The sequence below is a fragment of the Cataglyphis hispanica genome, chromosome 12 (genome assembly GCF_021464435.1).
Source record: "Cataglyphis hispanica isolate Lineage 1 chromosome 12, ULB_Chis1_1.0, whole genome shotgun sequence".
NCBI lineage: Eukaryota > Metazoa > Arthropoda > Insecta > Hymenoptera > Formicidae > Cataglyphis > Cataglyphis hispanica.
The window spans coordinates 4,034,812-4,057,290 of record NC_065965.1 but is presented as its reverse complement, the minus strand read 5'-3'; the positions used below and the strand labels follow the sequence as shown (position 1 = coordinate 4,057,290).

The 22,479-nt window shown below is 32.8% G+C and overlaps 3 protein-coding genes across 5 annotated transcripts in view; all 3 read right to left on the bottom strand.

Moving 5' to 3' along the window:
• Positions 1-22,479, bottom strand: part of LOC126853668 (tyrosine-protein kinase Dnt-like) — a 172,259-nt gene that overhangs the window by 98,603 nt on the left and 51,177 nt on the right. The window lies entirely within an intron of this gene.
• Positions 1-22,479, bottom strand: part of LOC126853671 (transcription factor Ken 2) — an 89,964-nt gene that overhangs the window by 52,677 nt on the left and 14,808 nt on the right. The window lies entirely within an intron of this gene.
• Positions 18,805-22,479, bottom strand: part of LOC126853667 (tyrosine-protein kinase Drl-like) — a 72,062-nt gene continuing 68,387 nt past the window's right edge. For all 3 annotated transcript variants that reach the window (XM_050599634.1, XM_050599633.1, XM_050599632.1), the window contains 4 exons: positions 21,620-21,776; positions 20,624-20,891; positions 19,972-20,158; positions 18,805-19,614 (listed from right to left, as the gene is read on the bottom strand). In XM_050599634.1, coding sequence (XP_050455591.1) covers positions 19,366-19,614; positions 19,972-20,158; positions 20,624-20,891; positions 21,620-21,776 — 861 coding nt within the window. In that variant the 3' untranslated portion in view covers positions 18,805-19,365. The remainder of the gene's footprint in view (positions 19,615-19,971; positions 20,159-20,623; positions 20,892-21,619; positions 21,777-22,479) is intronic.

Genomic DNA, 22,479 nt, shown 5'->3' with positions numbered 1-22,479 from the left:
ATTAACTCCGAGCATACCTTAAGATTTTCTTGATGATCGCTTTCGGGAAAAGAAAAAGGATTTAGAGGCACAAACATCTTTAAAAATGTGCGAATGGGTATAAAATTTTTTTTTTCTTACAAAGTGTCTATTCTTGTAAAAAAATTCCTTCATCTGTCAAATATTTTTATTCATAATTTCAGGAAAAGAAAATATTTTGAAAATTTTTTGGTGCAACTTTTTAAAATAAAATTTTTTATTATTTGTGTTTTTAAATCATTTTCATTCACAGAAAGGAAAAACACAGAGCCATTTCAAGTGCTAGATTTGTAAATGTATTGAAAAAAAATTGAATAGCTTTCGTAAACATTTTTCATTTACATAATATTTTAATCTTTTATCACTAATAATTACAATAAAGAATATGTATTTCATATTTAATATTTTGTTAAAATATTGAATATATAAAAATAAAAATAGATATATATTTATAATATATTTTAGATATATAATTCACAAAATTTAGTTTAATGGCAGATTGACAACTGCTTATAATACAAAAGCAAAATTATCATAAAGAAATTTTTTTTTAATTCTCTGAATCCCAATAAAATTCCACAAGAATTCTCTGAGTTTTTTTACATACAAAAGAAATCCCCGAGAATTTCAGATTTTCTGTTTTTCCAGGGAATAGAGACATCCTGTTTTAACATGACTAATATACATGTATGTACATATATATATACTAATCTTTCCTTAATACGTGTAATTTTACACGTTAGTCTTCACAAAAAATTTTCACTTAATTTTCCAAGGCACTTTATTTTCCGACGGTCAGCACATAAAGAACGGTAGCACATAAAGAAGCATTTACAGGGCGATTAGGCTAAGAGCTGTGAAACCAAGCCAAGCTCACATTTTGCATTATGTAGTTGCTCATAATAGAGGTAACGAAAGAGTATCGTTTACGATGCATTGAGAAGCTTTCGTTTCGAATCAGTTAAAGCCGGTCTTTCCCTAAGCTTTCTCTCTCTCTCTCTCTCCGTTAGAAATATAACACTCTTTGCAGTCGAATTAACAGAGATTGTTGAAAGGACCACTTGTTGCGCTACCGTAACGTCTTGCTACTAATAATGTCAGTCACAATTGGATAATGTCCCACTTTTAGAAAATGCGTGACGAAACCTACTTATACAAGAGTCCAAGGGTCTTGGTTGTTTAAAGAGTCATTAGATATTACATGAGTACTTTATCGTCTTTTCTACCTAGAAATCCGAAGAAATTGAAGACTTGCTTTGCAAGTCCCGAATAAACGAGAATGAAGGGCGTATATTTGAAATCGAGAACACGCATTTTTTTTTATAGTATTTGCCTTACGAGATCGTAGAAGGCAAATAGGAAAAAAACACGTTAACGTAAAGGAGGAAGAGATGTCTCCTCCCACTGGATATTGTGCGTACGGCCCTGTCGTAATCAGGCGGACTGTCGCAACACCGCGCACTGTGCGTGAATACGCGTGTCCCTCGGTTCACGCAGTCGACGTGCACAAGCGTATAAGCGCGTGCAGGCCGCTATTTATAGAAACGACGAAGACGAACAAAGTAGAAGTCAAGGAAGATGGAAGGCCAAGAAGAAAGCACGGTGCGATCCCAATTCTATCGCAACATTCGTCCATCTATTTTTCTATTTCGTGTTCTGGCAATAAATATTATATAATTATTATCAACATTATAATTTGTTGACTTGAATAATTAAATATAAATAAATAAATCTCTCTTTTAAAGAGAAATAGAGCACACATAATAATCGTATTAAAAAAAAAAGATAAATATCAATAATATTTGAATAGATAAGCGGAAGGTAAATTCCTGATCTAATATCTAATCTAACAAACTTAAAATTGCTTTCGCGCCGGTACGGGAAATCCGGCTACCCATATAACGTGCTAGCTCTCGCGAAAAAAAATGGGAAAACGGAAACGTACGCGATTAAAAGAAAACAAAGCGAAACAAGACCGCGCTCTCGTTAGCCTGACCTATTTCTCGTCGTACAATTGCATAAACGCATTCGCGTAAGCTTACATGCTTATTTATAGATGAGGAAGGTCGGGAAGAAAGCGCCTAGACCGTTTGACCGTTTGGCAGAGGCAGCTGCCGAGCAATCATCCAGACGGGTCACTAATAATATCACCCGAGCGTTGTGTAACGATATTTGTTGCGTATCACGGGTGAAACAATATCGCTCCCCGTCGTTAAAAATCGTGGAACTTTATAAGGCAACGACGGCGTTAACGACTTTCTAAGTAGCCAGAGATATTTCTATATTTACATCTTTGAAATGTAATCTCGCTGCTAAGCTTATTCGCGGAACGTACTATAAAATTTCTCCGATGCGATAAAATGAAGAAACTAATGTGCACAATACAAATATGGCTCGATAAAAGTATAAGCATCAGAAGAATTTTTATAAAATAGAATTTTTATAAAATTGCTAAATACAAGATATTTCTGTGACTTGCATTTTTATTTTAATATAAATATATCGTATGAGCTCGCTATATATTATGTATTGAATAATTTTCAATTATTTAGTGATTGATTTTCATAAGTTCATTTATCATAATAAAATAAATCATTCATCAGTAAGCGGAATCTTATAAAAGGTAGCATTAAAATATTATTAATTAACGAGACATTTATTGCAATAGAAGCACTAATTTTATCTGCTTGCGAACGTTTTGAAATAAAATTTATGACTCAAATGTCCTCTAAATTTTATACAGAATGTGGTTTCTTTAAGGCGCGGAGGTTTGCGAGTACCAGCAGTCGCTCGAAAGTGCGTAACTATGTATTATGTTTGTCGTCGACCTATTTTCCCGGGCCGCGGTTGTAGAAACGCTTCGCGCCCGTAAAGCTCGCACGCACCCGCGTATCTTGCTTCTGTTTGCGTGTATAAAAGGCACGCACGTACGCGTATTTATAGACTGGGAGGAAGGTCGCGAAGAAAGCGCGGCTAGACGTGCGATTCGTTTCGACATCGTTTCCGGCGCTGACCCATTTCGTCCACGATTCTTTTCGACATCGGCCCAGTCAGCATTCTGACCCACTTTAAACGTACAATACTCTCACGTAATTTTACTGATACAGTCGTCGCTTTTAACGAACGCAAAGGCGCCGATTTATATGAATCACGTTTACTTAATTTTTAATTTGCGAATGTGGTAAAGTTAAATGTCAATTGAGAGAGAGAGAATATACGGTTTCTCGAGTCGTTTCTGTTGTGAATTATATATTTTTTTTTTCCTTTTTACGAAAAAAATTTTTTTTTTATATCTGTAAAATAGTTGTACCTACAATAATAAATGTACGTAAAAATTAATCGAATTGTATTATGTAATTTATAGATTCACAATATTTTTTCAATTAATAATGAAAATATGATCATTCTCTATTATGTTTGTCTGGAGTAAAATCTTTATCATAAGATATGTAAACTCTTCAATATATTGAAAGAATTTATTTCATGCACAGAAAATATTAAATTTATAAAGATTATATAGAATAGAGAGAGAACTTGGAATTATATTTTATCACAAACGTCTGTGATTTTGAAGCAAAAATTACGTTGGGTTTTTTTTTTTTTTCAAAAACTATATCTTCGATTAAATCGATTTATATACGGTAGTTGATTGATGAATTAGATAAACTTGTTCATTCTATATATCATATCTAGATGATTCACGCGCGATGATTATAAAGATTAAGTAGTATAAGCTCGGCTTAACCGTGTGGTTGAGCAGACGAAATATTTCTAGGGCAGTCATTAAAACGTCCGCGAGCGAGTAAAGCAACCAAATATCTGGCCCGGTTGAAAAGAAGGAAAGCAAACAGCATAATTTTTTCTTTTCTCCCCCCGCATGCACACATATACGTACATATACATACAATCTCAGTCATAGTAGCTCGACGACCTATTTTCGTGACAATCGTGAGCACGCTCATACATGGCCACGCATAATGCACGCACCTATAGACTATCGCGCTGCCAATGTTCTCGTAATCAAGCTGCGCGTGATCTTGCAGCCGGTACGATCGTGAAACGGTACGTTTCGTTGTCATAAAATAATTATTTTAGTCATATGGTCGTCAACAAGGAATATGGGAAGAATCGGTGAATCGAGAGAAAGAGTTTTTACTGCAAAGAAATGAATTCTATCTTCGAGTTTTATCTATCGTCGAAGAGGATAGTTTAGATAAATTGAACTTTTCAAAGATGCACATAAATCCGTGAACCTTTCGCAAAAATATATCCACAGATATGTTAAATAAAACATTTTAAAAATTCAGTGCACGTTTTAATAATAATATTAATTTTTTAATTATATGAAATATAGATGTTTATATATCTGTGAAAACTATACGTAATTTCATATTTTGAATATCTGAAAAATAAGTTGCAATGAAATTAAATATTCTGGAAGCAGTTCAACCTACATGTAAGTAACATGTGCGAGAGAATTCAAGGATACTTCGTTGCAAGGATACTTGAGCAGAAGCAAAATTGAAAAAACAACAAAAAAGAAAAAAATGAAATCGATAAAAGGAGCGAAATTAGCTACCTTTAGTTTTATAACTTTAGTTTTATAAGTGACATGTGCAGAATTCACGGCCGTTTTATTTTATGCAAATTATTAGTTCAAAAATTTAATGACAGCGATAAGATTCACAATGTTGCTTTTACGCTATCTCCACAATGACCTCCTATTTGAAACGTGACCAATATCGCCATAGATACTGCACACGCAATGACTTTAAGCGCTTTCTAAAAATGTGCGGTATTTTACGGTTGCTTCGTCATGCATATAATTGCATTTTACATAAGCCGCAAATTGTAACGCATTTGTACAACAATGCGATGGTTAAGACATTTCCATATGTAATATTGCAAAGTTATGCACGTCTGTACATACATAATTATGCAAAAGTTCATTTTTTTTTTTTATAAATATAACAAAGATATGTAAAATTACAGATTATATTAAACAAAACAATTTTTTTCATATATTCATAAAAAAATAGATTTTTCTTGAAAGAACTAAATATAGTCTTTTAAAAATATTATTTCTACATAAAGATTATTTGAAGTATTTTCAAAGTATATCGAAACTGATTTTTTCGAATGATTGTTTATAAGTTCAACAAAAAAAATTTTAATTTTGATATTAAAATTAAAATAAAATTAATTTAATTGTCTAGTGTACGCGTAGATTTATGTTCCAATTGCATTGATAAAATTCGCTTACATAACGCTTTGCAACTCTGCAGCGAACCATCGTTGCGCAATGTTTCTCTAAAAGTTGGAAAAGAGCGAGCGAGACAATACTGCATTCTAACACAAAACGTGATTAAGAACTCTTCGGGCATTAAATGATAAATTTAACTTCGGCAGCAAGTGATAAAAAACTAACGTCGATAAGAAATAGTCGCGCGCCATAAACGCCGTCTCACTATTACTCTACGGTCGTGTTATTAGTGATAAGGCAACATTTTACTAGTTTCACGCCTTTATCATGTTGCACGTGCACATGTTAACCCGTAAATGACTTAGTAATTAACATAAAAGATAGTACGTTATAATTTTATGGTCAATCATCATTTCGTGTAACATGTTATTTATTTTTTGTTTTGTTTTGTATAATATGCTGTTTTTTTCTATTTTGCAGCTCATTATTCGCATCGAATTTAACACATTTTATATATCATACAGATTGTTTTATTGTAAATAAAATAATTATTAGAGTATTTGATGAGAGAAAATATTAGCAAAATTCTATAAGATAAGTAAGTCTTACTTTAGTCGAAGTAGAAATATAAAATTGTCAATATTTAAGGTCGCATATTTATTAATGTAGAAACATATGATATATTTTATAAAAGAAGAGAAAATCAATTATTCAAATATTAATCATAAATGCTTATGTGAAAATATATGTCTTGCTATACATTAAGATAAGAAAATAAATGACATAGAATAGAATTCTGCTTACAAAATATTCATCTATATTTTTAAAGGAAATTGAGAAATAAAGATAAACAAAATTTTTCATTACATAATAGTTTAAATAATCGTTGTGCAAAAGTTAAGGTAACGGAATCTTCGCGCAGCGCTATATAGGAATATTTTACTGTAAATTTAAAGTCAACTTACATAATAATATTTAAAGGTAACAATTTTTAGAAATAATATTTAGACAAGAAGCCAAGAGTAAACCTTACCTGACCACTTACCTAGGAGATCATTTTTCATCTTGATTAATTTCAATTTGATTTCATTGAAAAATGACTCTCCGTTGCACCATACCGGCGTTGAAGGCCGAAGTCGCATTCTCTTGCATCCGGCATGATATATGTGACTATGATGGGACTTGTTGTTACGTTAAATATAACAAAATATCTTTGGGAATGTTGCGGTGGTCGGTGGATTTATATCACCGACCTCGTTTGAAAACTTACGACGGAAATACCAAACAAGGTAAGAAAAAAGAAAGGTCTCCCATACATATTAGAAGGGATAGCATTGGTCAAAATAAAAAGAAGACAGATCTATACGAAGACGAAAAAACTGGAAATAAAATGCAAATTCGATTGTAAATCTGATGAAGCGCGTGGCGTTGACATCATATCATTGACTTTATATAATGTCTCTTGGGAAAAAGTAGGTTCAAAGGAAAGCCGGCGTGTCCTCTTACTCTTACCGCCGGAGGATTAAGTGTTTAGTATGTTTAGGGCAAACAAGTATCCATACCAAATTCCTAGATCCTCAGAGGGACTCCTCCTTTTGTAGCATCACTACTTCAATATATAAATTGTTTCGAGAATCGCGACATTGAGATCCAAATTTTTGTCTTTTAATGTGAATAGAATTTTGCATGAATAATATTTTGTTTTACTTATCTAACAAAGACATAATTAATCGATAAAAATCATTCTTCATATTAAGAGAATTAATAAAAGTAATGCACGATAATAAAATCGCCGAAAATTACAATCAAACATAATCAATATTTACAAAAACTTAATTATGCAATAAAATATCAATAAAATAAATATAAAAATTCATGGTTCAAACACTTAGACATTTTTATGAATTAAAAGATGTAATATACGCTTAACAAATTTTTTGCAAAATATACTACAAATTTAGAAAATATTTGCAATACTCTAGAAAAGTTTATCTTCAAGCATTTGATAATATTGTTAATCCGTATTCAATTCAAATTCTGGGATGTACTGTATTTGAACGGAGGTGAGGAGGGGAGGGGGGAAGGGGGCAAGCCGTGCCCTTTCGATGAATAGGGCGTTTGAGTGTCAGCTAAGAAACTGGCGCGCGTTTATTTATAATGTTTAAAGAGAAGCAGACGCGCGTGGAGATGTATGTGCGTGTACGTGTATACGTGTGGTGTATACCTATCTACCTACAACCATACCTACGTTTCCCAGACAGGCTCTCTCGGCAGCTTTCTTCTGACATAACCGAATGAAGGCGCGGGCCGCGGTTATGCAATTCGAAAGTGCCCGCCTTACTTTACGTATCGCACCGAGGATACACGGTACCTTATGAAGGAGCGTACCGTTAGGTCGCGTACTTTTACTCAACGTTCGGTCTCCAATGAAAAGAAGAGAATAGAAAGGAATTAAAAAAAAACACACACACACACACACAAAACATGCGCTTAGAAAAATAATCAGACCATTCAAATTTAAAATGTAGGACTTAATGAATGAGGAAATATAACGCGCAAACAAACTCCATCTAATTTAAATGTTAGATATTAAAATTTTTAATTAAAAAAAAAAAAAATTTCATATTAAAATATACAGAGGAAATTGGATCTCTCTTTTTTCTTTTTCTTTCTCCTAGAATTACTATTATCTGAGAAAGAAATTATCATAACATTTTAATATTCAACAACAAATATTTTAGGATATTAAAAACTTAAAATCAGATTATAAGATATATATAAAATTTTTATAATTTTGGTTTTACTAAAAAATAAATTTTCGTTATTCTCATAGACTTTTTTGATTAAAATCATATTTGCATTTATTAAGAATGTTATATGATTGGAAAGGAAGCGTAATAGTTTTGAATCACGTTGCTCAAGAAAATATGATATCAAATATCTGTCGCTTATATATACACTTCCAGATAATAAATGAAATAGTACTCATACGCGAGAAGTAATAAATCTTACAATTACACGTAAGCAAATCTATCCCGCTCTATTTTTGTTTATTTGTTGAATTAAGTGTGACTAATCCGGCGATCATGTTGCCAACATCGAGTCAGAAGCATCGTGATCAAGATGTTTCGATATCTGGCTTATTTGAAGAAGACTGACCGACCAGTATTGCAATCGTTATTAAAGAAAGCCATTAGGCTTTCTATGATATCTGATATGTACTTATATGCACGTGTCTTAAAGTAAAGATTAATTTAATTTAAAGAATTAATACCGTCGTTGTTTCTTATTGTATACAAAAAAGTATCTTATATGTATAATATAATAAATGAAATATATTATGTATAAACACATATAATTATATTATCAAAACAACATTAGTGCTCATCTGGAGAAATGGAAAGAAATATAGGCAATTAAAAATCAAAATTATTTTCTTGACATTACAGCGTTTTCAAATAAAATAAACAATATTATATATTTATATTTAATGATAATTAATTTTAATGTAAATCCATCTATATTTATTATACAATAATTGACGATGATATTAATGAATATCTACATATCCAAGACTTTTAATGACAGAAAGTAATGTCTAAAAAAATATCTAACGATATATATTTATATAGCTATCCTCGCGTTCAATTTTTTACAGAGACGAAACGTTCTCACTGCTCTCAGCTGTGTGAGCTGCGCGGCTGTGAAAAACTTTGAGGACAAAGTGTCTTCCGACGGGAATTACGTAAGACCGATGCAGGTCCTCGCGTTGCGAGAGCTTGTCTGGGTATTATATTAAACGGCGGGACGCGAAAGAGAGACGGTGCGCGGAGTTGTGTACCTATCTACCTATCTACCTACCTACCTTACCTACCTACGGAGGCCGGCGTGGTGCACGCATGTGTTACAATGTAAAAGCCTGCGAACAGTGAAAGTGAGCAGTGCTTTCCCCCGTATAAGACGGCTCGCGTCTCTCTCTCTCTCTCTCTCTCTCTCTCTCTCTCTCTCTCCGATGGTCTGCTTTAAACGCATGCATTACGTCTTTATGTCATAACTCGACGCACACGTGTGTGTATATATATGTGCGCGCCGCGCGTATTTCATTCTCTTTGCGTATCTTTTGAAAACGCATAATGTGGTTTCGATGATACTCTACTACATGACGAGCGATACGAACGTAAGACACTCCGATAATCGTAATTACTTGTCGGTTCTTGGCGGAGAGTTTCCTGTTTTTGTTACTCTGTTTGATGTTCGATAAATGTATATATATATTATTATCATTTTTATTACTAATCGATTTAGGTACCGATTGTTATGATCAATATTTTTGCTATAGTGTTGTTTCTAATATTGCCATATTATTAATATAGTACAGATTCTCATATAACGAGTATACATGTTCCATTATATGATTCTATCATTTTTATTTATTATATCATTCTTATGGATTATACAAAATTTTTTATGCAGAAAAAACATAATTTTTAACAAAATTTAAAATTTGTCTATTATATTATATAGATGATTTATGGCGTTATATGAATTTGCTATTATTTGTTATAAAAGTCTCATATAAAGATTTATGCGATTATATTTATTATTATTTATTATATATATATATATATATATATATATATATATATATATATATAGAGTTGATTATAAAAATGTGAAACCTGATTAACATAATCACTTTAGCATAAACATATTTCTAAATCCGTCGCATTTTTTAAAACTTTGTGATATATTTTTATATATATATCTTTTCTCTTTGACATGTCAATAGCAGCAGTATTATATGTATAGAAATAGGTAGAAGATAGATAGGTAATAAAAGATTTCGCAAATCCTTCCATCACACGAGACGTCGACGATTGTAATGGACGATTGGTTAAACAGTCTTAGAACGTAAACCAGCCGGAGGATCTTTCTTCGTCGGCTATTATGAATCGCAAATGATTATAATCATCGAGTTGAATATTCTTCATGAAAAGCTGACGTGATTGCCGAAAATAAAATTTCGCAAGACTGCACTTCTAATGTTAACAAAACTTTTGGTCTTTTACGTAAGAGATTTGTGATTGATTCCATACTGACAAGGATAGTGTCCGAAAAGCATTCTTATGCGCAAAGGCATACTAAGTAACTGATTTAAATATGTTTAAATTTTTTATCGCTTGTTACAATGAAGGTCATACAAAATTATTAAATATACTTAAATAATTAAAGATATTAAAAAAAAATAGATTTGCATAAAAGAAGAAAATTAAAAAAAAAATTGATTTGTTATTTTTATACAGAAATAAATTCAAACTCTAATACTTATATTAAAAACGCGATGAAACTTTCTCGATAAATTCTTTCATCGTTGATTTGAAATTTACGAAAGCACGATCAGCTGATAGATTGGCGCTTTTTTGGCCATATGATGACGACAGCAAGTCGATAAATTTAAACATCATTCCTTTTCAGCAGTAATTGCTCGCATCGACAATAAACTGTGTGCGTGCTTCTATCGCATGATTTCACGTATATTTTTGCCCCATGGCGGCGATACGCAGCATTGCTCGGAGCCTGAATATTAGGCAATCTAATGCGTCCAAGGCTAGCTAAGCCTTGAGCTGCCTTTCCAAGTGTTTCACTAACCCGACCAACCGCTCGCTCGATCGTAACTACTGGCCCGAGTCTCCTTACGATTTTAACTTCGCTATTGCTCCAAATGTTCTTCCTTTATCAAGAAGGAACAGCTTCTTCGTTCACGCTGTTTCATAACATACTGCTTTCACTATAATCAATAAATTTATACCCGTTTTCTTTTCTTTTCATCGAGAAGAAAATTTCTAGATTTATAAATACAATTCCTTTTTTTTACTTTATTTTAATTAAAAAAAGAAATAGTATATTTATTCCAAGCAGTATATTGTGTACTCTTATTTAATCATTTACTCTTCATAAAATCTGATACTAGAGTTTCATAATTATTTTTCTTTTAAATTTATGTCTATAAATTTTTAATATTTTTTCCTACATTTAATAATTTATATAGATTTGATTTTCTTTTTTAATTTAAGAGAAAATATAATTTTTTTTACATATTCACTGATTTCTATAGATGCATTATACAGGATCGATGGAACGTTATATATGTATGTATGCGTGTATTTATACAAGTATCGTTCTTATGGTGTATATATGCTCTCACGATTCATTGATTTCAATTTTATCCTCAATGGCATCGTATCGATGTCGATATAAACGCGTGCGTCTTTGGCCTGTTTGTTCATCGCGATTCGGATCGCCAGTTCTCCGCGCCAGGGGAACCAGTTTTTCCGACTCAGATGAAAGACCGGTTAGATCGCGCGACAGTTTATATAGCTGTCCGAGGCCTGATTGTTTTACTTAGTCTAACTGGAAAGCACGGTAATTACTATTTAAAATGAAGATAAGTGGTAAAAAGTTGTATCACGGCGATTGGTGCGTTATCTATGAAGTAAATCCAAGCCGCTAAATGTTTGATATTCTCGAACAGATAGATTGTAATTTTTCGCCTACCCTCGCAATGTTATAGCGCTGTAATAATGATAGTATTCAATAGTTTAGAATTAAACTAATTCTAAAAACTTACGCTTCAGACTCCAAGCGTTAAAGAATTTCGTAAAATAATTTTGTCGTCGAAAAATATCCGATAATAATAATATTTTTAAAATATCATATATTATATAGTAATCAATATTTGATATTAAAAAATGTCTAATAAATATTCTCACATCTTTTATTCTCGCATACTTAAATGAACTGACAAGCATTTTCAAATATTAAATTCGATTATAATTCGAATTAATTATATCTTTAGATCTTAGATTCGAAAAGAACTGTCGCCAAAACCCCTTATTTCATTAATGTGAAAAAAAGGTGACTGATATTTTCTAATAATTCTAATGGATTATACTTTAATTTGTTGCGTTTGTGATATTTAATACACGGAAACGAAATGTTGCAAAAAACCCGAGAATCGATTTCTATTTGAGAGATACAAAAGACCGACTGTGTGAAAACATTTCCTACGTTACGACAAAGTAATGTAATTAGTTTCTTGTCCGACTGCCATCTTTCCATCCCTACCAAGTGTTTAACGTTTGTTTCCTACCAACCGGACGCGAGAATGAGTGTCCCGTGCCCGAATTATGTAACGCCGCACTTTCGTCGGCGTCTCTTATGTCAGTGCGACTGTGTATAGCTATTGCACGTGGTGAAGCGTCGTTATTTTTTTTTCTTTTCTTTCTGTGTTTAAAATTAATTTTCTTCGCAACAATTGTGTCGCGCGATCGCCAGAGTATAACGGTAGATCCATTATTCTCATTAATGGGAATAATGCACTTGTCTATTGTAACGCATACTTTTGATATATAATTTTACAATCTCTCTGAATTTATCTCAGCCAATATGGTATTGAAAATCTGCATACAATTTCTAAAGAATATTTCTCAATAAAAAAAATCACTGTTACATATAGAAACAAATAAATTAATCTTGTTACATCAATATAATTTATATAAAAACTATAATTACTCTACAGATAATCTGACAGATCTCTTGCAGGTAATCTGACATCTTGTACATAAACATATGATATTTCTTTTATTTTTAATTCACAATTTTTTTTGACATTTATTTATTATTCTAATTCAAGACGTCAGTACGTTTGAATAAAACGTGCATCATTTTATAATTTATAGGCTATAAATTAATAAATCGATTGAGAGAATAATAATTTCTATCGCCTGTTAATTATTGCGACATTACAAGTCAATATCTATTGTCAATATTTATTAAGTCAGAGAGAGAGAAAGTTTTGTGATATCGTAATGCCACCAATGATCCATGATGGTATAAGGAGAGTGGGGAACGTCGCTCGGCCTTTCACCCTACCGAATATTCGTAAGGTAAATTCGAGTGCGACATCTCTTAAAAGTTGCGTCCGATCTATTGTCGATTTTTGATAATCGCAGATGAAATTTACAATTTTATGTTATATTCTCCTTCATTGCTATATTTATAATTATTACTAGAATTAAAGCATGTTTGCGTAACAAGTTTTAAATTTTTATTCCATATATTATATCATTTTTTTACTATTTCTTCATGAGTCACTGTCTGGTGATATTTATGTCGAAAAATTGCTAATAAAAGATCAAACGTAATTTGTATTTTACGCTATTTCTTTGTATCGCAACGTATTATTAAATTTAGCGAGACCAAAGTGATTGTTATGTTTTCACATTGCGCGCGTTGGATAATTATAATTATTCACTATTAACATCGCTGATACCGTTTACATATTTACCGATACATTTTAGCGTGCGACAAGAATTACCGGTTGTCAAACGTTCGATCACGTTTAACTTAAATGTTACATTTGAAAAAAAAATAGATCACGACATTAATGCAATCAAACGCGGGTGTCTCTGTTTTGTCAGAGAGAGAGAGAGAGAGAAAACACGGTTTACTTAATATATACATGCGTGGAACACTCCCAATCTTGAAAATTGTGTAACCGAGAAGGCCTTTAAGTGTTTGCTCGCGATAAATAATGTGATGACAATGTTGAACAAAGGGACATGATAACCCAGAAATTCTGAACATGTTTACTTTGACACGTCCCTACAAACGCGGTTGAAAATGCTCGTTTTTTTTTCATGGATTTGTATCAAATTCATTTTATTTATCCGCAAGTTAAACAGAGAGCGCACATTGCATATATTTAAAAAGAATGGAATATTTTAACATTTAAAGAACACATAGCACTTGCTGATATTCGATTATTTGCCAAACAAGATTCTCTTTTTGTTTTCTTATCGCTATAAAAGTCATTCAGTTGTCAAACTAGGAGATACTAGTTCATATATTTTAACGAACTAATGTTCGTTTTTTTGTTTTTATAAAGATACAAAATTTCAAAGAGAGATGATAAATTTAAGAGATGATAAACTTAATATCACAAAGATATTTAACGATTTAAATTAGAAATTGCGACAAGTTATTTTCTCTCGATTTTTCGGCAGGAAAATATTGGGAGCATCATCTCTATTAAAATATACCAGTTCTCGTCAATGTGTGTGCGAGACGAGAATTCACGCGGATCGGAGATCCCGGCCCCGGCAATTCGTGAGCCGAGGCATAAACTCGTCACACCGCGAGCTTTACGCTTCGTAACAATGCCCCGACTTTCTCCGTCACTTTCATTTTCGTTGGTCGGCTGGTCGGACTCTCCCCGCTTCTCTCTCGCCTGGATTAAGAAATAATGCGTGCCCCGCTACGGCGGCCGCCGGAGGTTCCCGAACGCGCCGCACTTACCCGAGCCCTCCATCCGCCTGCGGTTGGCACCCGCGATTTTAGAAAGGGTCTCCTACCTCTTCTCTCTCGCACGTCGCCCCGTTCCGTATTGGTACCCTTGCGTTATGTTGCACCTAGCGGAACGTGAAGCACGTGCGACGCGCCCTTTTCCTACCCCGCGCGTTGTTCCTTATATTAAAATAATAATCTGAAAATATGACATTTTAATATGTAACATATTTAGCCTTATTAATTTTATTATACAAAGTATATATGTAAAAAAAATCTTCAAGTAGGCATACATATATTAAAAATTTTTTAAATTATTTTTTAAAGATAAAGATATTTTTTTCTCTTATATAATATTAGTTATAAATTTAAAAAATTATAATTATATAATAAATATATATAATTATAGTCAATGACTAGATTCTTTTTTTTTCTCTCAGTCCGGTTGGTTCTATTTGACTCTTACAGCTGCCAATGAGCAAAGAGTGAGACGGAGAGGAAAAATATGAAACGTTATGGAGGGTCAATATTTTTTTAACACGTATATTTCACTTTCCGTTGAAAAATAATGCCGTAAATCGTCGTAGGAAATAATAGAATCTGCACAAATCAACTCTCTCGGCGCACCGCTGTTATTATTCGCTAGAGATATTTACAATGACTGGAACTGTTGTCCGAAGAGGGGGTTCTTAGTTCTGAGGGCGAGGGGTTGAAGCGGAAACGAGACCGGATCTCTAACGCCACCGGATCTCCCTCCTTTTAGGTGGAGAGGAGAAGGAAAAGTATAATTGGGGGGAGAGCAGAGTAATACAGTAGGTTCGCGCGCGGAAACTGGCAGCTTCCGATTATACAGCGATAGCGAAAAAGTGTGCAGTTACAGCCTACCCTGTTCCTCCATTCCAAAAACATTCACGAGATACGAATACATCATAGAATCCGACGATTTTTTTTTCGTAAATCGCACAACTTTGGTGCGTCGCAATAAATAGTAGCGAGCGAGATAATTATTAAATAGCAATATCGCGAGAGATAATTAGTTAATAGACGTGCACCCTGACAGTAAGATAGGAGAGGAGAGAGTCATTCTCGTAATGTTTGCGCGGTAAGTTGATAGAACAGACGAGGAAAAAAGGGGCGAAGGGGGTGAGGGGGCAGAGGATGAAAAGGGAACGACGAGTAAAAGACGAGTGCGAGATAAAGTTTTGTGGTCGTGATCAGGAACGCATGCGACATTTAACACATCGAGTACATTTAAAAGTGCCTTACATTTGCCTCGCGCCGCAAATGCGATCTTCGCTCGCACGCTGTTCGATTTGCACCTGTTACTCGCACGAGATATGCAACGAAAAAAATCAAGTATAGTTAAATGCAGGTTGTCTTGGGAAAATGGTTAATCATGTACATACATACATACATATATTGATATCGTTATCTTTCCTCTCAATTATATTGTTCGAATTATATTCAAACAATATAAACGATTGATAAAACTTGAGAGATGTTAATTTTTTGATTTTTAATTAATTTTTAAATTTTAATTAATTTTTAATTTTTTCTACGATAGAGAAAGAACACAAAGATTTAAATATCAATTAATATAAAATAATGCTAAAAATAAAAATGTAATGATCGATAATCATTCTTATCAAATAGCATCTTTGTGTACATAAAAAATCTATCATTAAAAGGAAAGAAGATGAATTTAAGATATTCTGGTATATGTGCTCTGCAACATTGCTCTCTACATACAGTTTAATTTTACCCTGTGATATCAATTGCGTAGCGTGTTTAATATGTTCCTCGTCTCGTTTGTATACCTTACCAGCTTTAGTTGTCACTTGCACAATTGCGCTTGTAACAGAAAAGATATGAAATAAGCGCAATTGAACTAATACAATTATAGATTAATACATTGTGTTATGTCAACATTATTCGTATTCGCACATATAGTCTTATTCGCCTTAATAAATGTACAATACATAGAAAGAGTCTCTATTTTTTCATAGAATATGATATTTAGAATGTAATCCCCCATTAAAGTATAGATATATTTATATGTATAAAAAATGAAAATTACTAAAGCAAAGTTAAATTATTAATATAAATTCTTATTGGTTTTTTATAACATAAGCAAGATGGTAATTATATCTTTGAAGCCGCCAGAAGCAGCCAGCCAGCAGACTCTTAACTTCATTTCCCTTGATAATGTCTTTCTAGGTATGGAAATGTCACGGCGAAACCTTTCACCGTGTTTGTGTGTTCCGACATCTACGGCAATTTTATTTACAATAAACAATAAAATAACATGAGAAAAATTCAAATAGCAAAGAAATTTTAACCATCAATATCATTAACGCAGCATTTCTTGGTCCATTTAATGATATAAAAATGTAGAAGTATGTCCCTTTTGCAAATAATATTTATAAATAATGTCAATTAAATAAACATTTTTTAACTTTGATCTCAATATCTACTACGAAAAGTTATTTATATGATGTAAAATCAAAATAATAAAGTGCAAAAATATTTTAGATACATTTCCCTCAATAATCAAATAGAGCACGTTAAAAACTCTTGTTGTTTCTGCTCGTAATTTTCAGCCTTCTCTTGATTCCTTATCATTGTTCGATTATTTAACACATCATAGAGCCTTGAATTAACAAAAAAGAAAAAAATCGCAAGTTAACGTACAGTCAGAGGGAGAGCGTCGAGATAATTTCGTGCGCGCGACCATTTTCCCAAGACCTGACATTAAAATCCGGCATCGTTCTTGCGAGGTTGTGCTCGATGTCGACGCGAGTCGACGACAGGAATTCGAAATGATATTTTCGTAGTGCAACTAATAAAGTATACCTAACTATAAAGTACGTATAGTTTCCGACCGCCCATTTACGCAACACACAGCATGCGAAGGTCATTTGCGACAACAATGGGATTTATAAGTATCCGGAGCATTACCTTTGCTCTCTCCATCCGTTCCGGTCACGATTATTTGAGGTTTCGCAATCGCGATTGATAATGAATAATGATCGAGCGACGCGGTCGGGTCGCCTTTCTGTGCGGCTTACGTTAGATTTGCCTCGAGGCATTTCCATAGCGGAAAATTCGCGCGATTTGACAACGTATGGGCTCGACGATAGTGGCGCGAACTCCCGTAAAGCGGAATGAATGAAATGCATCGACCTAATTAATCGATCTTGCGCGTTTACAGCCGTCTTATGTAACGAATGCGTGTGTGTGTATGTATACATCGCGCGTATAGCGTGTCATATAATTTTATTAATACTTATTAATATTGTCATACTCTTTTTTTTCTTAAGAATGCAAAAATTATTCGCCGCCACTAAATATTAGAATTTACCATTTCTAATAATTTCGATCTTTATATATACTTCATTACTTTTTTTTTTTTTTTAAATATAAAACACGATTCGTAGCAAATGCTTCAAGAAAACTTATCGATACATTTTACTTTCTTGTTTCAACATATAATTTATATTTTGTAAATATATATATATATATATTTATATGATACCTCGAATAAAAGCGTATACTTGCAATGCATTCCTTGCAACTACATCCTACAAATTTACTCCATCTTGACTCGATCCTGTTTCATTTCATTTTTGGATATTTAAGTAATATGCTCAAAAAGAGCCAGCGAGCTTTCTCATCGAATTGAACGCATGGCATTTACCATGGGAATTAAGTGATTCGTAGATTGTACGCGTTAAGACGACCATGTATTTACAAACGCTAATGAATACAGCTCGACGGAGTGACATTTTCATTCACACAGTCGCCTGAATCTCGTGTTATAACTGCATCAAAAGGATAAAGGATTGCCACGCCGCAGGCGTACTTTGTGTGCGCGGAGACATTTTCATAATTAAAGCAAAAGACCGTGTCTGCAAACTGTAACGATCTTTGCAAAATACATTCGAATAAATTTAACCAAGTGAAATGAAAGAGATTACCAGGAAGAATATTATTGCGGAAAAAATTTTCATCTCTTTCGCTTGACAAGTAATTTTATAAACTGTGTGTATGTGTTGTATAGAGAGTTTTATATCATTTTCATAACAAATATTAATTATAACATAAAGAGGTGAGAGAAAAGAGATATAAAATATAAACTTTAATTAAATGAAAAATACCTGAATGTTTTTTTTTTTTTTTTTACGATTTTATATTGCGCATTCAATCTTGATTAAACTGGCAATAAAATTTCTTTTACGTATCAAACCTTCTTCATCATAAGATGCATTTTAAATCATTCATTTAATAATGTCAAAGATGAAGCTCTTTTGAAATATTATATAACCCGTGTTTGGCGCATAATTCGTTTAAATACGAGACCCAAAATATACGCAAACGCGCGCTCTAATTGGACGGATATGTCCGTGCCGATTGTTTTAATTTCTGCCTTCGCTAGCTCTCTCATCGATTGAACGACGATAATATTCTATTTTGATTCCTGATCAGCTGGTAAAATTAATAACATTATAAATGTCAAACCTGATGTATTTATAGGGCAGTATAGTTAAGGGCAGTGTATAGTTAAGGGCAGTATGTCGCAAATGGGCAGTGACGTTCAATTCTTTCCGAATTTGATTCTATTCTCTCTTCAGTTCTTCAATTTGATTAATGGACGTACTTTCGGCGTTATGGCTTTTCGGATCGCTATAACTTTGGTTATACTTATTCGGCGATACGAGATTTCAAACGAATTTTTTAATCAATCGTGTGTGCAGAAATCTGAACCGTGCATCATACGCTGTCGATCGCGGACGGACGATTTAAATGAATCCGCCTAGCGCATCATGAAAATCTTGCAAATAGGCGAGCAATTGAGGCATGGTCGGCCGGTCCCTGGAAGGACCGAGCCAGCAGGCTTCCATGCAGGCGAATAGCTCATCGGGACAAGGTCTCGGCTGAGCAAGTCGATATCCGTCTCGAAGACATGCCATCATCTCAAACGGGTCCACCTCTACGTATGGCTGCTGACCCAGTGTCGCCAGTTCCCAGAGGAAAACTCCAAACGACCACTTGAAAGAAAAAGAAATATTGCATAATAAAATTAATCTGTATAGGATAAATATATAATTATACATAACATATTTTTAATTATTTAAATAATAATAAAATAATAAAATAATTTTTTTAATATGCACGTACATCATTTTTTTTTGTTATATTAATTTTAAAACAGAGTAAATTTATAATATATATAAAATTGTAATAAATTAAATTTTCTCTTTAAAAATATTTTGTTGAAGAATCTTATTATTTAGCATGTTAAATATGGGTTAAAATATATATTTATTTAATTAATTCACGCCGATATGCTTCCGCGAGAAAAGGAATACGGCAGTTTGATCAGTCAGCATAAATTGAGATCGTACCACGTCGGTTGCCGTGCTGTACTCATTGCGCTGAAGACTCTCCAAAGCCATCCAACGTATAGGTCGGTTCTCGTTATCACCGAGACAATGGTAATCCTGAGGGAAAAGATCTCGAGCCAAGGCAGCGTCAGCCAATCTCACGCGAAGACTGCTCGGTTCGATTAGACAATTTCTGACAGCGATATCCCTGGAAAACAAATAATCGATCCTAAGAAAACGATCGCATTGACATCTCAACGATAACGGTGATAGACAAGCTCTACATGCGAGAAGCAATAAACACTTTAATAATGATTACGGCCGCAATAATAATCTATTTTATTATATATTCAGTAAGTTTAGTTTTCAAATTTATACGATATAATTGTTATCTGTCATTTATTCTCGATAAATATAATTTTGTCCAAAAAATTTGTCGTTTAAATATTAAAATTAAATTAAGTACTAAATATAAATCAAAATATTTAAAAAAATATAAAATGTCAAAAAAATTATTATGTAAATTATTATTATTGAATTAATAAATTTGAGAAAAAATCAATTCCTTAAATCACTTTTGAATTGTACTAACGGCTCGTAATAACTTATGATTAATAAATAATTTTTCAACGTAATAAATTTTCATAATGCTTTGCAATGAATAATAATTTACCTGTGTAATAGTCCTCGTCCGTGGAGAAATGCTCCAGCTCTAGCAACTTGTGCTCCAACGTGTACCAAATCTCTAGTCACTGGATGATGATTTCCATCGGTAAGATAGACCTTTAGATTTAGTTCACCGGGTGTACTTGTGTAAGCCAACAAAGGACACGAACTGTCCAGACAAGCAGCTGCCAAAGAGGCAATGTTTGAGTGAACTAATCCAGCCAGTTGCGAACCCTCAACCACCAAAAGAGACGCCTGGTAAGCGGATGCAACTTCTAAAACAAAATAAACATGATTATTCAGTCTCAATGACAGTGTAATTGAAATATCTGAGCGATAATGGAAATGTTGATTTTCGCTGGACAATCTTTAAAAAAAATCTTTTCAACAAATATATATTAAATAAAAATAGTTACATTAAATAAAATAATTATAATTCAAATTTGTACAATAAAACTTAGCTCTGTTTAAACAATTTATGATTTTAATAATCTTTTAATAGAACAAATTTATCTTCCTTACTTTATTAAATTATGTACATAATTAAGAATTACTTCATCAAACGTTTGTGAATCAAATAATCATATGATGAGTTAACGTATAAAAATTAAATCATAATTATTGGATTTTATATTTAAATATCAAATCGACAAATATGTTGATCTATTCAATAATAGAATACGAGTAATCGATAGCAGATATGATAACTTTCTGGTTTATCTTTAATAGGTATTCTAGTATTCATTGATCATTAAATCGTATTTTATGCAAAGAATAATTACAATTTAGATCATTCTAATAATTAATTAATTAAATTTTTTTCCTTAATTTCCCGTTTTTCTTTTCTATATTTACATTAAATCAATTCTTTAATATTTAATTAATATTTAAAATACAAATAAAAAAAATTATAATTAAAAGTTGCACTATATGTTACACTATAATACTCTATGTATATTATATTAATATAAATTTTGAATATTTTTTGTAAATTAAGTCTCACCTGTGACAGTTTTTATGATGACTTCCTGTTCCCGTCCAGCCAATTCTAAAGTTCCTTTGTATACGCGACCGAAAGTACCTTCCTGTATGAGGGTACGGCAATACAATGCCGATCTCGATATCGCGAGTGCTCTGGCCTTCTCACATGGATCGGTTGACTAAAAATCGATGCATATTTCTTAGCTACGTTTAATAATATTATATTGACACCAATCGCATTAATTATTTAAGCAACTTTTAAATAATATAAAAATTTTAAATCTTTTAAAATTTTTCACATATGACAAATTAGTTATTGCTGTGTGATTTTAAATCACGAAATACATTGTACATTTTTAACAAATTAAAAATAAAATAATTATATCAAAAAATGTATTGAAAAGAGTATTACAAAAACATGTTAGAATTGATTTAAAAAAAAAAAAAATGTGAACAAAAAAGAGAAATCAGAAAAAATAGTAAAAAATATAATAAATATCTACTTCAGACTTATTCGTTATTTATTGGAGAAAAATCATTGTATTATGCAATTATCTATATGTTACAATAGTTAATAATTCACGCTCGTTGTCGTTTAAAATCTCAATCGCGCGCGCCAACGGACGCGCTTGCATAATTCATAACCGCCCGAAAAAAGAGAAATCCCCATCGGGTGGGGATTCATTAAAAAGGCATTTGTCGCGTGTAAGGTGACGCCGACGAGACCTCGTCGCGCGGGTCCACCGGGGAAGAAGCCTCCCCCCCGGGCGTCGTTATGGCATCGTGTCGCGCGGCCCTCTTTGTTCGCCAGACGGATTTCCATTGGTCCCCGACGTAAAATGCGAGAAAGCTACGCGACGCGCGCGCAGGAGGGGTGACTAT